Source organism: Synchiropus splendidus, chromosome 2 (genome assembly GCF_027744825.2).
Source record: "Synchiropus splendidus isolate RoL2022-P1 chromosome 2, RoL_Sspl_1.0, whole genome shotgun sequence".
NCBI lineage: Eukaryota > Metazoa > Chordata > Actinopteri > Syngnathiformes > Callionymidae > Synchiropus > Synchiropus splendidus.
Window position 1 is genome coordinate 8,168,901 of NC_071335.1, and position 15,587 is coordinate 8,184,487.

At 42.3% G+C, this 15,587-nt stretch overlaps 1 protein-coding gene across 1 annotated transcript in view; it reads left to right on the forward strand.

The window, feature by feature from the left end:
- Nucleotides 1-755: 755 nt before the first annotated feature.
- LOC128754265 (neuronal membrane glycoprotein M6-a-like) overlaps nt 756-15,587 on the forward strand; it is a 30,845-nt gene continuing 16,013 nt past the window's right edge. The window contains exons 1-4 of the mRNA XM_053856762.1: nt 756-1,007; nt 5,160-5,352; nt 6,425-6,581; nt 13,434-13,587. Coding sequence (XP_053712737.1) covers nt 971-1,007; nt 5,160-5,352; nt 6,425-6,581; nt 13,434-13,587 — 541 coding nt within the window. The 5' untranslated portion in view covers nt 756-970. The remainder of the gene's footprint in view (nt 1,008-5,159; nt 5,353-6,424; nt 6,582-13,433; nt 13,588-15,587) is intronic.

The following is a 15,587-nucleotide window of genomic DNA, read 5'->3' on the forward strand; positions in this document are numbered from 1 at the left end:
TAGAAAAGTGCTGTTCGATGGAGTTTAATGGAGGCGTTCCTGACGGCAGCTGTCATCAGACACAGGCAGAAGGCATCCCCCTGACCAATCACAACAGTATGGGCGTGGTTAGGTAGAAAAAGAAATCAACTCCCGTGTAAGCAGGGCTTCTGCACAATTTCCTATATAAATATTTCAGATCATAGAGTTATGTCTATTATATAGACATACACTGATGTGTTCAGTAGGGCACTATGTAATGTGACAAGACACTGCTACATTACATGCTCCTTAACAAGTCCATTAATGTGTGTATGGCACGTATTTTTAACTAGCAACCTTTGGAAGTGAATACTTCTATCCTTATTTGTTGAGGTTGTGGCAATGCTAGCAAATGGCTCGTTGATTGCAGAAATAATTTATGAGGTAATATGATTTGAATTATCGCAAATCAAAGATTAAAGTAAATGTATTATGATGTATATGGTCAGTATGTTGCCTTTTTCTTCTGAGAATGAAATTAACAACAGTAATGAATTGCAGTGTCTGTTTGACAAAGGAACATTACAGTGGTATTGACTGGTTCATTAATCTTTAAACAGCATTTATCACAGCAACAGATGTTATCAAATTCAGCCAATGGCTTGGGAGAGATGAGATGATCTATCTATCTATCCGTCTATCCATCTATCTGTCTATCTATCTAGCTATCTAGCTAGCTATCTAGCTATCTAGCTATCTATCTATCATTTCACTCAGATGGATCAAATTTAAGAGGATCGGGGTGCCATAGAAGCTATGTGTAAGGAGAGAGAGCATTGAAACAGGGACTTCCCTAAGCCTCCATCATCTGCAGGGAGGGAAGAAAACACACTCACACACACACACACACACACACACACTGCCTCCCACATACACACTCACTTGCTGTGCGGAAAGCGGGTGAGGGGCTTTAAACGGCTTCAAGACAAAGGGACTGTAACCTGCCACAATGGAGGAAAACATGGATGAATCGCAAAGCCAGAAAGGTAAATTCACTCCCTTCAGTCTCTATGCCATTCTGTCGTGGTGCTGTCCGTCTGTGCATGCCTATCTCTGAGTATTTAGACTGTTCTTTGTGTCCTCTGGCGGGGACAGAAAACACATCATCCATGAGCTGTAGCTATTCAAAACATGATTTCTGCAGGAAATTGTTTTTTTATTATGTAGCAATGGGTCTAGATGAACAAAAAAAACAAGGCCGTGATTTAGAATATGCATCGCCTTTTTTGCAGATTATTCAGCTAATCTTGATGGATGGTCGAGAATTATATGTTTGCACTGAGGAGGGAGGGAAGGATGTTGTTTTGGAGGTTAGATGGACAGATGGAAGGACAGATGCAAGTGAAAAAAGATAGATGGAGGGAGAAGGTGGGAGTGGCAGAGGGAAGGCGAAGGGTTATTACACTGAGTCAGAGCTAGGAGAAACATTTAAAAGAGTCCAAAAAATCAAAAGAGAGGAGAATAATGAAGCAAGGATCGATGGCTCCATTGGGATTTTCTTTGTTAGCTTCCATTGTTGGTGCTTTACGCTTGTCTGAATGAGGTATTCGGACAAGCTTCTCCCCCTTTCTTCAGCTATCTGTGTCACTCTTGCCTGCTTTTCCCTCCATTTTCTCGACATCACACTGCCGCCACATCTTGTATTTTCATCATTATATTGAGTGAGAATCCACTGATTTAAATGGAGACCCTTCTTTTATATCTCAAGGTTCTTTTGTTTTTAAGCCTCCCTTTATACGGCACTCCCATTCATTATCCTTTGCCTACAGATCACTCCATTATTATTATTATTTCTAAATAATAATAATAATAATATGTACATATATACTACATGAATACTAATAATGTTCATAACGTAAAACATTTACAAGGGCATGAGAAGTTACAGAGAATGAAATATTGATTGTTTTTACTTGTAGCACAAATCATCAAGAGAAACACATCAGCACAAAACACCTAAAAAGTGACACATTTCATTAAAAAAAATTGTATGTTATAAACCTGCCGAGTCCTTTCTTAACTTCTGTCATTGAATCTGTTTAATCATCTGGATTTATTAAAAAATAAATACTTATAGTTCACGAATTGATTGATTTCAGTGTATGTTAGTGTGTTTTTGTTCACTGGTGTTGATTTAAAGGCTATGGCAAACTTCTCTGCCAGGGAAGTTCCTCCTGGGAATTATTGGAACTATGTCATGAAAATGAGAAAGATGTTACATTAAAGGTATTAGTAAGATTGATTACGGAGGATTATATTAAAGATTCACTGAGGTATAACTGTCGGCAGACGTCAACATAATTTGAAACTTTTGAGTATGACTGTCAGAAAAGCTATCCTAATCTGTTATTCATTTATCCAAGCACGAATTTAACAAATTCCGTCATTTACATGTGAAGCAGTATCTTGAGACTATTTTGGCAGTCTATAAAAACTACTGTTTTACTGTACTCTGGTTTCCTTCCACAACCCAAAGACGCTAGGCTCGCCCGGTTAATTGGAGACCTTAAAATTGTGCATGTATGTGAATGGTGTGTGTGCCCTGTGATGGACTGGCGACCTGTCCAGGGTGTATTCCTGCCTCTTGCTCAATGACCGCTGGGATAGATGCCAGCAGATCCCACAAAACAAAAGAGACCTGAAGTGAAACTTGGACATGGCCATCATTAGCACACAAAGGAAAAGAAGTCCTAGCTGTATATATATTTGCGAGAGTCTCAAATGGTAGCCATGAGAACCCACACCAAAATTATTGCAAGTGCACTGTATGGAGTCACGGCAGATAGAATTCCTTATTTTGACCACTAATAGATAGCAACTTATAGGAGAGAAGTGGAGATCAATACAAGTTGACTTAGCAAGTCCACAGCAGAGGATGGAGAGGTGTGGGACATGAAACCGATATCAGAGAATGGGCACTTATGGGATATCTCTTTATTCTGTTTCAATAATTTCATGTCACTTTACCAACAAATGGAATTTAAACTGACTCTTCTGGTCTTTTCCACTCTCACTCAGCCCTGTATAGATGTTCGTTGTTATTTCCAAAAAATGAAATCACTTTAAAAACTGGCTAATCAATTCAGGCTTTTGGATGTATGTAAAGTATATATTTTCATAATGTCACTCCTGTATACTACTCAAATGTGATTGAGGATATGCATGCTGTTTATTTGAGGCAATGTGTGAGTGTAGATTGGATGAAAGGCAGTGTATGATTTCATTTTGCCACATTCGCTCTCATATGGAAAGGTACATTTAACTTGATAGAAGCATGATAGACTGTCTCATTTTAGAAATTGTTGAAAACATCAGCCCGTGCTCTCTCTGTCTCTCCCTCTTTTGTATTCTTTATTTGATCGCAGCGTCACTGCCATCAGCATCACCATGTTTGAAAAAAAGAAACAGATGAGAGAGTTCCTCCCATCCCCCTACATTGGTTCAATGATGTGTTCTGCAGGCATTAATCTAGGTTATTCTCAACTGCAACTCTAAATGCTGCAGTGGGTTCCACTTGTCATTTTCTATTCTAAAACAGACCTCTGAGTCTTGGTGCCTGTGTGTGTGTGTTCATCACCGCTTCAGCATTTAGCAACATGTTGATCATTATATACATGTGAATTTTAGAATATGTGGTTTTGCAGTGCCTGGTATTTTGAGATTAGAATGCACCGTAACTGCCAGTAGGACAGTTAAGTCACGCCATAGCTGCTTAGCAGCGCCATCTGGTGTACTCGACTCGAACAATCTCTTAGAACTTGAACCTCAGTTAAGTGATCTCATTGCTGTGATCTGGTCGTTAGATAATGGAACACATGAGTTTAGGCTCAGTATCAAATATGAAAACGCTGAATTGCTTTGTACTAAATTTGTGTCAAATGTGAAGAACCCACCAAAGTAGGTCAGTCTGCTTGCTCTATATACATCCCAAATTCTTAAATCCCGAACAAATGAAACGTCAGTCGAAGGAGGTGCAATAACACATGCATTTTCTACAACGATCGTTATGGCACTTTTAAAATACACACTGCATTTAGATTAATCCAGCGCAGCACAACTCAGGACAAGAATCCTGTTTGTTGACAATGATGGAGTTATAAATTCAAATGAGTATTCATTGTCAAATCACGTGAGTGAACATTTGGTCTGTGAACAAAGCAAACACCCTCATGTGGACTCTGTCCTACTTTTTACCAGGTCACTGGGGCTTTCCTGCACATGCCATCCAAATACAGAAATATGACGAGGATTATAAATGACAAGGGATGCAGAACAGCAATGCCAAACACATGGCCCACCCCCACAAATGTCCATACTCATGTATGAATGCAAAGTTGGATGACGGCCTCTATAAAACACCTTCACACAGCCCATAAGACATTTGAAAGCTTGCAGCCCCATCTGCCTGCAGGCTGCCTTGCTGAGGCTGCTTCAATTCTTTATGTGTAAAATAGACTAATTTTAGCCAGCGTTGAGTACACACAAGCCAAAGTGGTATGCAGCTACAGTGAGCGGAAAATATTAAGTACAGTCCACCAGGGAAAACAGTACCTTTCTACAGGGCAAAGCAGCCATTTGTTTTTCCTTTTGCTTCCGTCGCTGACTCATTTTGTGTCGTGAAACACTTCAGTCATCTCGAGTAGGCAAAATGAGAGCATACAAGCAAATGTGTGTGTGCGTTGGTGTGTATGTGCATGTGTGTGTGAAAATGTGCATTGCTGTGCCTGTAACACTTACAGAGCTGCACTGTTGCCATGACGACGCTACTGGCAAAGTGGGTCAGCAGGCCCATGCCACACCCCTGTTGTCGTAGCAACAAGGCTGGTCAATTAAACCTGAGCAGCACGATGAGTCACACAGAGAAAAGCTCATAAACCATTTTTCAAGCAACATGGAGGGAAAGTGAGCATGTTATGACAACTGATACGACTTCACAAAAAACAAAATGGAGGGTTCTGCCACAGAAACTGTTGATAACATTGCTGCACGAAAAGATACATACTGTAGGGGGGTTGAGAAGCTGTGGAGGAAGAAACAGTTGATGCCTTTAGCCTTCAACCAATTTATAACTTGAAGTGACATAACTAGCGATGCTACTCATAAAAAACAGAAATAAATGTATTTTCATGTCTGTCCAGGGTGCAAGGAGTGCTGTGATAGATGTGTGGGCAGTCTGCCCTGGGCCTCCCTCATCGCCACCATCCTTCTGTACATGGGTGTGGCTCTGTTCTGTGGCTGTGGCCATGAGGCCTTGAGTGGAACCGTCACCATTATGCAGAACTACTTTGAGATCATCAAAGCCCCAGGAGACACCTTGGACGTTTTCACCATGTGAGTAGTGCTGGGACTCTTCCACAAATTGTCTTTTGCCTTCTCTACAGTCATGATTGATGCTTGGAAATGAGATTACATCCCATATTGTACAACTTTAAAGACCAAGACAAGATGTCTTGCCTCATATACACTCAAGTGAGATAGTATACTGGAAAGACAATTTGGGAAATGTGTGAAAAGTGCCATGGACTGGACGAGCAAAGATTGATTTATTCTATGGAATCCACAGTTACTATGCCAATATGAGAAATAATTATAGTTATGATGTATTAGTTTATTCACCACCATTAAAAAACAAAACAAACAACAACAATAAAACAGCCACGCACCCGCGTTTGTCCCTCAATCTCTGTGAGGACACTGAGCCCTAAACCTAACCATTCAAAACAAATGACCAAACCTAACGATGACTTCGACCAAACCCAATTGCAACTTAGTTATTATGAATTCTTCATCCTTGTCATCCTTCAAACATGTGAGGACTGGATAAAAGGACATCACATTGACTTGTTAGTGGGCAATCAGTAAAATGTAAGAAAACAACAACAGATATTCATTAAGTTTTAATAGTTCATTAAGAGTCATACATTTCGATTGAACAAATAAATATAATCCAAGTAGTTCAGCAACAGATTTCTGTATATGTAAATACTTCAGCCCACAATAGCACAAGTAATTATTCATGATGAATTAATTCACCTTGAAAGAGTAGCCAAAACTGTGTCTGGATGGGAAGACGCAAATGAACTCTGGAGGGGAGAAGTTGCTGGATGTCCATGTCTCTCTCCAAATGCATCAAATAGGCACTATTTTCAGTTCACCCGCATGGCATGCTTTTGTACCAACCAATCAAGCACACACAGATATACAAGTCTTGTGTCTGCTTAACCACGCAGAACCAGACTGTCGATCAACTCATTACAATCTTCAGATATCTGATTGGTTAAACTTTCAGAAAGCCATTTCTAAAACATGTGAAAATCACAAAGAATGAGGTTGACCCGTCTGCCTTTCACACAGCATTCATTCCCTTATTATCACTAATGGAAAATGTAATCTGTCTCTACAGCATTGACATTCTGAAGTACATCATCTATGGTCTGGCTGCTGGATTCTTTGTGTTTGGAGTGCTGTTGCTTGTGGAGGGATTCTTCACCACTGGTGCTATCCGAGACCTATACGGAGAGTTTAAGATCTCTGCTTGTGGACGCTGCCTAACTGCTTTTGTAAGTTTTGTTTCTTTCTTTTTGGTGGTACACTGGTCAACTTCTTGGCAATCCATGACTGCTGTTGTCTTTAGACTTTAATGTTGGAGACAAACCACGTGCCTGCAGTTCATAGCAGCACATCATATTTCACTGCTTTTCAACTGTTCTCATTGAGAATTTTCAAGCTCATACCAGCACATCATATTTCACTGCTTTTCAACTGTTCTCATTGAGAATTTTCAAGCTCATACCAGCTTTAGATAGTATTAATTGAGGATGGTCTTCCCTCAAAAGTTTTGGACATACCTGTCTCTACTGAAATCAACTCTCTTTTTAAGCCTCATTCAAAGTCAGTCCTTCCTAGAGCTCAAGCTTCACCTTTAAGATATGTCACCTTATCCTCACCTACATGTCAGCACTATCTTGCCAGACAGACCACCCATTTGAATCTAGCATGCCTTGCCCTTGGACTGGATTCAAGGCATCATTCTTCACCTGCTTCATTTCAATCACCCACCGTGTGTTCAGTCATCTATGCTGACTTGTATTCATGGAAATTTGACCTGCTCCCACTGTGGCAACACATTAGACCTCCACCCTGATGACACAGTTTCAAGCACCACCTTGCCATCTTTCTCAGTTAGAAGTCATTTCTGCTTACTCAATGAGTCACTGCTCGTCAGTATTTTTCCCGATATTTAGACTGTCACTTGAATATGCAGCCCAACTCTGTAATATGGTGGAGTATTGATACTTCATTATAATATCACTCAAGTTAAGGCAAAATTTGTCATATTTTTACTAGACAAAGTGCAGCTTCATTATTTCATCAAGAACCATAACAGGTCATTCACATCTGTAAATATAATAGTGGGCACAGCATGTAGGCATTAGGCAAATAAACATGGTAAAGGTAGCCTGAATTTACAGAGGTGTCAATATCTACCAAATGTCTGCCTGAGATTAATTTAAGCGGTCAATAAAAGCATTGAACAGTCTCTCACAGGCTGTGGAATTGGGGCTACACGGAATGGTTGTCATTACATTCACAATCAAAACTGTCCCAATACCTAATTTAACCTGTATATGTGCACATATGCCCATTACAGTGACACAGTACTAATATAGTTGGCTTTTGTGTTTATCTGAGGTTTGGCGTCAGTAAAGTTGACTCTTCAGTGTAAACATGTACATGTACTCTGCGGACTCAACATGCACTCCTCTCTTTTGTTCGATTGAAATCATGCGGACATTCCAATGTTAATTCTGTGCTTCAGTCCTCAGAAGTCAACTTTCACTGGCAAATCTGCCAAAACTTGGTGTTCATGCATCAGGTGCATGTTGTCCTCTCACACACAAACAGAGTGATTCAGCAAACTTTGCATCACAGCACAGTTCAATAGTTGGCTTGAAACGAACCACTGCTAAATAAATGCGCTCCAAAAATGTCACTGACAATTAGAGTTATTTTCATTCTGGAGTGAGATAATGGATATTTACCTTTTTGTCACCCAAGTTTCAAAATTTTGGATGTTGTTACTGTTTTCCACTACTACGTCAATCTAAGCAACATTTGTGGGTGTGTTTCGATTTTTTTCCACAGCATTGCATGGTTGGAACCAATGAGTAGAACAGGGAAACAGTGAGACAGACAAAGAGAGACAGACCCCCAAACTGAGAAAAAACTATAGACCTGTTAAAAAGGATGAGTTTCTAGTATTTCTAATGCAACTAAGAATACTAAGAAAACTACAGATTGCTTACTTTTTGGTTCTTAAAAAATGATGCAGCACACAGCAATTTTCTTTAAATGATGAGCAAACCATTATCCATAAGTTAGCACAGACCTTTAACGTGTCACCAACTTGTTTCGGGGACAATACATGTATTTGCTCACCCATCCAAAAGTTCAGAATCAGGTGTCCTAATCAACACCTGGCCACAGGTGTATAAAATCAAGCACCTAGGCCTGCAGACTGTTTTGACAAACATTTGTGAAAGAATGGGCCGCTCTCAGGAGCTCAGTGAATTCCAATGACGAACTGTCATAGGCTGCTACCTGTGCAACAAATCCAGTAGTGAAATTTCCTTGCTCCTAAATATTCCGCGGTACACTCTCAGCTTTATTATAAGAAAAAGGAAGAGTTTGGGAACAACAGCAACATAGCCATGAAGTGGGTGGGCCAGGTAAACTGACGGAGATGGTATGCTGAGGCGTATAGTGCAAAGAGGTCGTCGACCTCCAAACTTAATGTGGCCTTCAGATTGGCCCAAGTACAGCATGCATTGACTTCATGGGAAAAAAAGGCCGCTCGAAAGAGCAGGGATAGCAACTGCTACAAAGAGATGAAGCAATGGTTTCAGAGGGAGCTGAAGAAAGCTAAGGCCGTATATTCAGATCAACTTAGGCAGCAGTTCTTGACCAGTGACTCGGCTGCAGTCTGAAGAGGGCTCAAGGTGGTCACAAACTACAGGCCACGTGCATCCCCCACTCTGAACAACCTCTTTCTTGCACAGGACTTGAACAACAATTACTTTCTTCTCGAGCAGCCATTTTGTAATTGTTGAACGACAATTACTGTCTTTTCGAGGTGCCATTTTGCCCCAACACCTCTGTGTGGACTCTCAAGGACCACCTTCCACTTTACAGCAAAGGGCTATAGTGATGCAACAAAGAAGAACACAGCCACTGATGAGCCACCCGCAGTCCTCCCCATCCGCAGGCCGTGTTCAGGCCTCAGTTCAGGTAGCTTGAATCTTCGAAAAGCGGTGGATCCGGACAGAGTTTCCCCTGCCATCCTGAAGCATTACACCACTGAGCTGGCGCCAGTGTTCACAGACATCTTCAATGCATCCTTGGTGTCCTGTCATATTTGCAGCCTTCTCTAAAGCCTCCACGGTTGTTGCTGTTCCTCAGAAACCAAGTATCGCAGGACTGAATGACTACAGACCGGTGGCACTGATGTCTAAGGTCATAAAGTCCTTTGAGGTTCTATCCCACCTGACATCTATCACTGCTCCCCTCCTGGACTCAATGCAGTTTGCCTACAGAGCCAGCAGATCTGTACATCTACAGTAAACCAGGCTCTTCACTCCCAAAGAACATATGCCAGGATCCTGTTCATGGATGACATCAGCTCTGTTTTAATATGATTCTCCAACCTCCGCTTCAAGACAAGCTCCGTCAGCTCGACATGCCTGATTCCCTGTGGGGGTGGATTACGTACTTCCTGACCAGCCGGAGCCAGTGCGTGCGACTGTCTTGGACACACAGACCCTCAACATCGGGTTTCCTCAGGGCTGTGTGCTTTCTCAATGGCTCTTCCCCCGGTACACCAACTGCTGCACCTCCAGTCACAAGTTTGTGAATGACACCACCATCATTGGGCGCATCTCAGATGGAGATGAGACTGTTTACAGGAGGGAGATGGATCGGCTGGTGTCCTGGTGCAGCCAATACAACTGGAGCTGAACGCCAAGAAGACAGTGAAGATGATCGGGGACCTCAGAAGAGATCCTCCATCCTCCCTCGTGATGGCTGAGTCACCTGTTTCCAATGTGGACTTCTTCCACTTCCTGGGAGCCACCATCAACAAGGACCTGAAACCGGAGCCGACCATCAGTTCCCGCACCAAAAAGGCCCAGCAGGAGAAATATTTTCTTGCGGCAGCTGAGGTTACTCCAACTGCTAACTCCAACTAAGATACTGGTGCAGTCCTACACAGCCATCATTGAGTCGATGCTCACCCTCACTATGACTATGTGGTACAGCAGTGCCACCTCCAGGGACTAGGGCAGACTACAGCGCATTGTGCATGCTCCTGAGAAGGTGATCGGTTCCTGTTCATGTATGTCTCCAGGATCCAGAGATGTGCAGGTGGGATCAGAGCCGACCCTTCTCACCCTGGTCATGGACTGTTTGTCCCTCTTCCCTCAAGCAGGAGGCTACAGTCAATCCAGATCAGTCCCAGACAAGACCAGAACCACAAGAACGGCTTTTTGCCCTCAGCCCCTTGTTGTTTATTTTGTTTTTGTTCATTATTGCTCGATGAAACAAAGCACTTTCCTATTTGACTGGCATTGGCAATACAGCTGATTCTATCTGATGATATGAAGGGCGTCAGCAAAAATAAGTGAAGCAAGTTCGAAAAATGTGGGACGAGTGGCAACCATTTGTGTTTCGCTGCTGGCAGGATTCAAGCGTAAATAAACACTAAGCAATGATACCAACACTATCCGTGTGAAGAACCAATCAAATCAGTGGTGAGGAGGCATATGGATGTGCTGGAAGTGCTGACTTGCCAGTGAAAGACTTAGTCAATCCCACTGTTCACACAAACAAATTATACCCTTCTTCAGTTTAAAAAAGCATTTACATTAAAGTTCAGAATTGCCATTGTTGTCCGTCTCTGTTGTCTAGTTGCTCCCTCCTCCCCACTATGGAGAACCTTGTCAGAATCTTATTATATTTTATATATTGTCTGACTTTGCACATGCTGGCTCATCAGAGTGCCCAGAAGACCTCCCAAAGCGACCCTTCGAGCGAGTGTCAGCGGGTTCTGCTCAGAATCACACAATCCAACTTCGCATACAACCTTTTGAAGCAGAATGTTGACTTTGAATGGAGCTGTTAAGAACCTCCTTTTTTTCTGGCCTATTACTTTAATTAGTTTCTCCGTGGGTGTTATGGGTGAATTGGCATTATTTGCTGTCTGCATCCAACCAGCAGCCAACCCAGAATTGGATTAAAAAAAGTTTTGCATTGTTTTAAATCTTGTCACAAAAAACCCTCCTTTCCTTCTTGCTCCTCTGTCATCTTGTCCTAGACATCTCCAATTGTCCAACCTTCTCACATGACACTCTGGCTTGTCATGTACTTGTCCAGGCTCCTCGGCTTCCATATTGGTTTCTCCAATGCTGCTTGAGACCTCTTTGCTCGCGTCGGCTGGCACGCAGCAAACTCTTCTACTGAAGGATTGCAGAGGCAGTCTGTCAGGGGGGCCCATAGCAGGACCATTTTATGAGGAATATGTGAGCCAGAGTTGGCAGTGGCCGACGTGCACGGCGCTCTGGATTTGATTACCCAACATCAACATTACTTCCACCATTCGCAGGATAACATGCCCTGGACATGCAACACTTCACTGTCATTACACTTCACTGTCCATTATTTGTCATCTTCAATCGGTTTGAGATCATGTGACAAACAATCAATCCTCCTCACTCTTGTTCATCATCCATTGGTTACGTGCCAGTGGGCCTATTGAGCTGCCTGGAACGGAACTCACAGCTTCACTGGAAAGAGTGTATATGCCTTAACGTTCATTTCCACGAGCTCCTTTATCACTGCCTTCATTTTCAAAGAAAAACAAAACCAGATATAATAGTTGTCAGATGGGGTCTCTTTCTTTATGGTACCAGCGGTTGAAATTACACTGTCTTGACAATCTGTGAGGGAATTCCACAGGAGCCATAAAGTCCATTGTTAAGTATTACTATTTTTGATGTGTTGAAACATTATTGATAAATTCAACTGCATTGATCACACATTTGTACCAATGGCACTAATCTTAACACTATTTACTTTCAAAAATGTGACACCTTGAACCTGTCTATCACTCTCCGTGCTAACACAGCAAAAACGATACACAGAAAGGTGCTTATATGCTTACAAACTCACTCACAGATGTGCATACCATCTCTCTCTCTCTCTCACATCCTCGCATAGACAAACCCAGCTTCCTACTGCCAACCCACTTATGCTCTCTCTCCTACACGCAGGCACACACACACAGGCACACGACTTAATAAAAATACCATTCAGTTTACTGTTTACTGGAATTTGATTGAAATTGTGTTGTACACATCAAGTTGTGAGGCATTTTTAAAGCATTTAAACTAGTTAATTGGAAATGGTGCTGTCTGAGTAGTCAAACCAGTACTTTGAATATGAGTCAGACAGCGCAGTAAAAGCACTGTTTGCATGAGCAAACATCCATGTGCTCACACACGTTGGTATTTTACTTTTTTTAAGTCTTTGGCCCAGTCCCAATTCTCATCCTAACCCTCGACTTTGCATGCTCACATGTAAGTGTAGTGTGTCCCAATACTAAAAATTGATGGCACTCAGCCTTACTAACCGTTTCAAACCGAGGGGAGTCTGACTTGAAACGAAGTGGGAAGATGAAGTGTTGACAGATTCACAGGACAGTGTGAATTTAATAACATTATTTAAAATCAACAGGGGATAGGACAACAGAGACATTTTAGTAAAGAAGACTACTCTTCCGTCTTCGGCTAGCATTCAGGCAAATGCTAACTTCAACATACCTCTAACAGATGTATCACTGTGAAATAGCATCGAAGCCAGCTTTGGCTGGGCCCATTTCTTCTCCGTTGCCTCACCAAATGAAGTAAGATTATTATGACCGATGCAAAAATGCTGAAGCTGGAACATCTCAAACACTCGCTATAGAAACGGGATTGGGCCGTTGTCTTAGTCTCGACGATCGATGGTCTTGCTATCCTGGTCCCAATTAAGAGGTCCGAAATACGAGTCTATTATGTACAGTCCAGATGAGTCTTTTGTCTGATTGAAAAAGCCTTTTCTCTTTGAGTAGGTTTTCTCCTGGCATGCAGGCTTTGTTGTGACTGACCCAAAATGATAACTCAATTTCCAGAAAAAGTTAGTTTCGCACAGTATTGGACATAACCAATTGCTATTTATGTTTACTAACATGTAACCGCATGTTTCCTGCGAAAAAGAAGTGCAGTTTGCAGTGCCTCAATAAATATTATAAGTGCGGGGAATTGTGTTGTGTCATTGAAAGCAATATATGATGTTGACCTCGTGGCTGTGTGTTTTTGCAGCTGATGTTCCTGGCTTACCTGTTCTTCTTAGTCTGGCTTGGAGTGACAGCCTTCACTAGCCTGCCTGTTTTCATCTACTTCAATGTGTGGACCATGTGCCAGAACACCAGCGTGGTGGAGGGAGCGAACATCTGTCTGGATCTGCGCCAGTTTGGTAGGTGCAACTTAAATGTTGAATGCTGGTAGGGCTGTCACAATATCAAACTTTCTCTTAACAAATATTGTGGGCAAAACACTATGAAACACTATTAACGGCAACAGCAACAGTTATTCCCCTACTCATGCAACTAACTTGCTCTGCTGTCGCAAAATCTTTAGGGTGATAATTGTGAACGTGGAACACAGGTTTGTGGCATTATCTCCTTTTGTAGATACTTTAACTCAACATTTATTTGCAAATTGGCTAAACCTTGATGGCCTACGAGTTTGAATAAAGATTGATAAAGAAAGCACTCCAACCTCCCATGCAGGTGAAGGTGTATGGTCACGTTATAAGCGCATCAATTTCCATTTGGGGTTGCACTGTTCATCGGACAGGGTGGGAGACAAGCCGCATATACTCTCCTGTATGATGTGCAAACGGCATACACAAAATATCCCCTGCATGTTAGAGTCAGATTTCTGAGGACTTCAAGTTTAAATGTCCTCATGATTTCAGTGGTACAAGAGAGATGAGTGCAAGTCGAGTCCACGGATTGTTTACCCGGAGGCATTGCCGGATCACAAACACAAACATAATTATATTGCTGCATTACTGTAATCTGCAGCCAATAAAGAACACATTTAACTTCTGCTTAAAATTAACGAGTGTGTAATTAATCAATGTTATGTGTGAGCAGTGTGTGTCAAGGACTGAGAAGCAGAAAAGGCATTTGGATCGCAGTTTTGGGAAATGTTTTTTTTTTAATTGCAGTAAATAAATGACGACAACATTTTGATTGTCGACATCGTCTTGGCGGCCCTACATGTAACACACGTGACTCTCGAAAAGTGCATGCCAAGTACTCCGTTAATAGAGTGGACAAAATAAATGAGTTCAAGATTCCTTGTCAGCAACTAAAAGAGAGATATAAAGCAATATGTTTTTATTTTTTTATGATGCTCTGTGAGTAGATCCCGGGGGTGACAACACATAGTGTGTGCTCATTGTGTTGCAATGGGGCTTCAAGTGGAGTCTGATAGGTAAAGATGGCAAATCTTTGTGTGTGGGAGACTGGAGTTGTTCAGCGGATCATGAATGCAGCAAATTAAAACTGCAACTGGGAATATAGCATAAGAGTGTTGAAATGACTTGGACTGGTTGGAAATAGCGTAGAGATTGGTGGATCACGTGGTCAGAATCCTCGTTGACCTGCTCCAAGGGCAGATGGAAAATTGCAGCATCAGCCTGACCCATAACAAGTTATCCTCATCGGCTCCCAGATACGACTGGCCTCCCAAGGTCGCACAACTCTCCTGGAAGTTTTACAGACAAGATGCGCCGGTCCCTTTTGCCTTCCCATCACTGACTCGTCACCCTTGTTCTCACGCATTCTTTGGCGCCCACGCAAGCCTGCCATCCCTTCCATCATTCTGTCTAACGTACACTTGCTGGACGACCAGCTGGACCACATATTATTATATACTCCATACTACTTTGAAGCCAGCAAGAGAGTGTTCTGAAAACATGGCTCAACAACAGCATACCTGACGGTGCTGTGAAACTCGACCAGCTAACACACTATCAGGCTGACAGAACCCTCATCAAAGGAGGTATGACTTGCGACAAAGGTCTCTTTTGTTGACACCAACAGTATCTGGTGTTGGGACGCTATTGTGATCTGCCAAGTTCTGAGGGACTGTGCTACAGAACTCACAGATGTCCTCACATCTTCAAGACATGCCTCAAGACCTCCACCATCATCCCTGTTCAAAGGAAGTCGTCTCCCTCCTGCCTTCATGACTATCGCACGTTCGGTTTCAGCAGTACAATCACCCTCAGCAACTCAAATTAGACCATCAACACCACTATGTGCAACTGGCAGCTAGCAACTGTACGGGTTGGCGAACCTCCAGGATCCCTGAACACCAGGGACCCCCAAGGATGTGTTCTGAGCCCCCTCCTCTTCACTCTGCTCACCCATGATTGCACACTATCATTCAGCTGCAATCTCT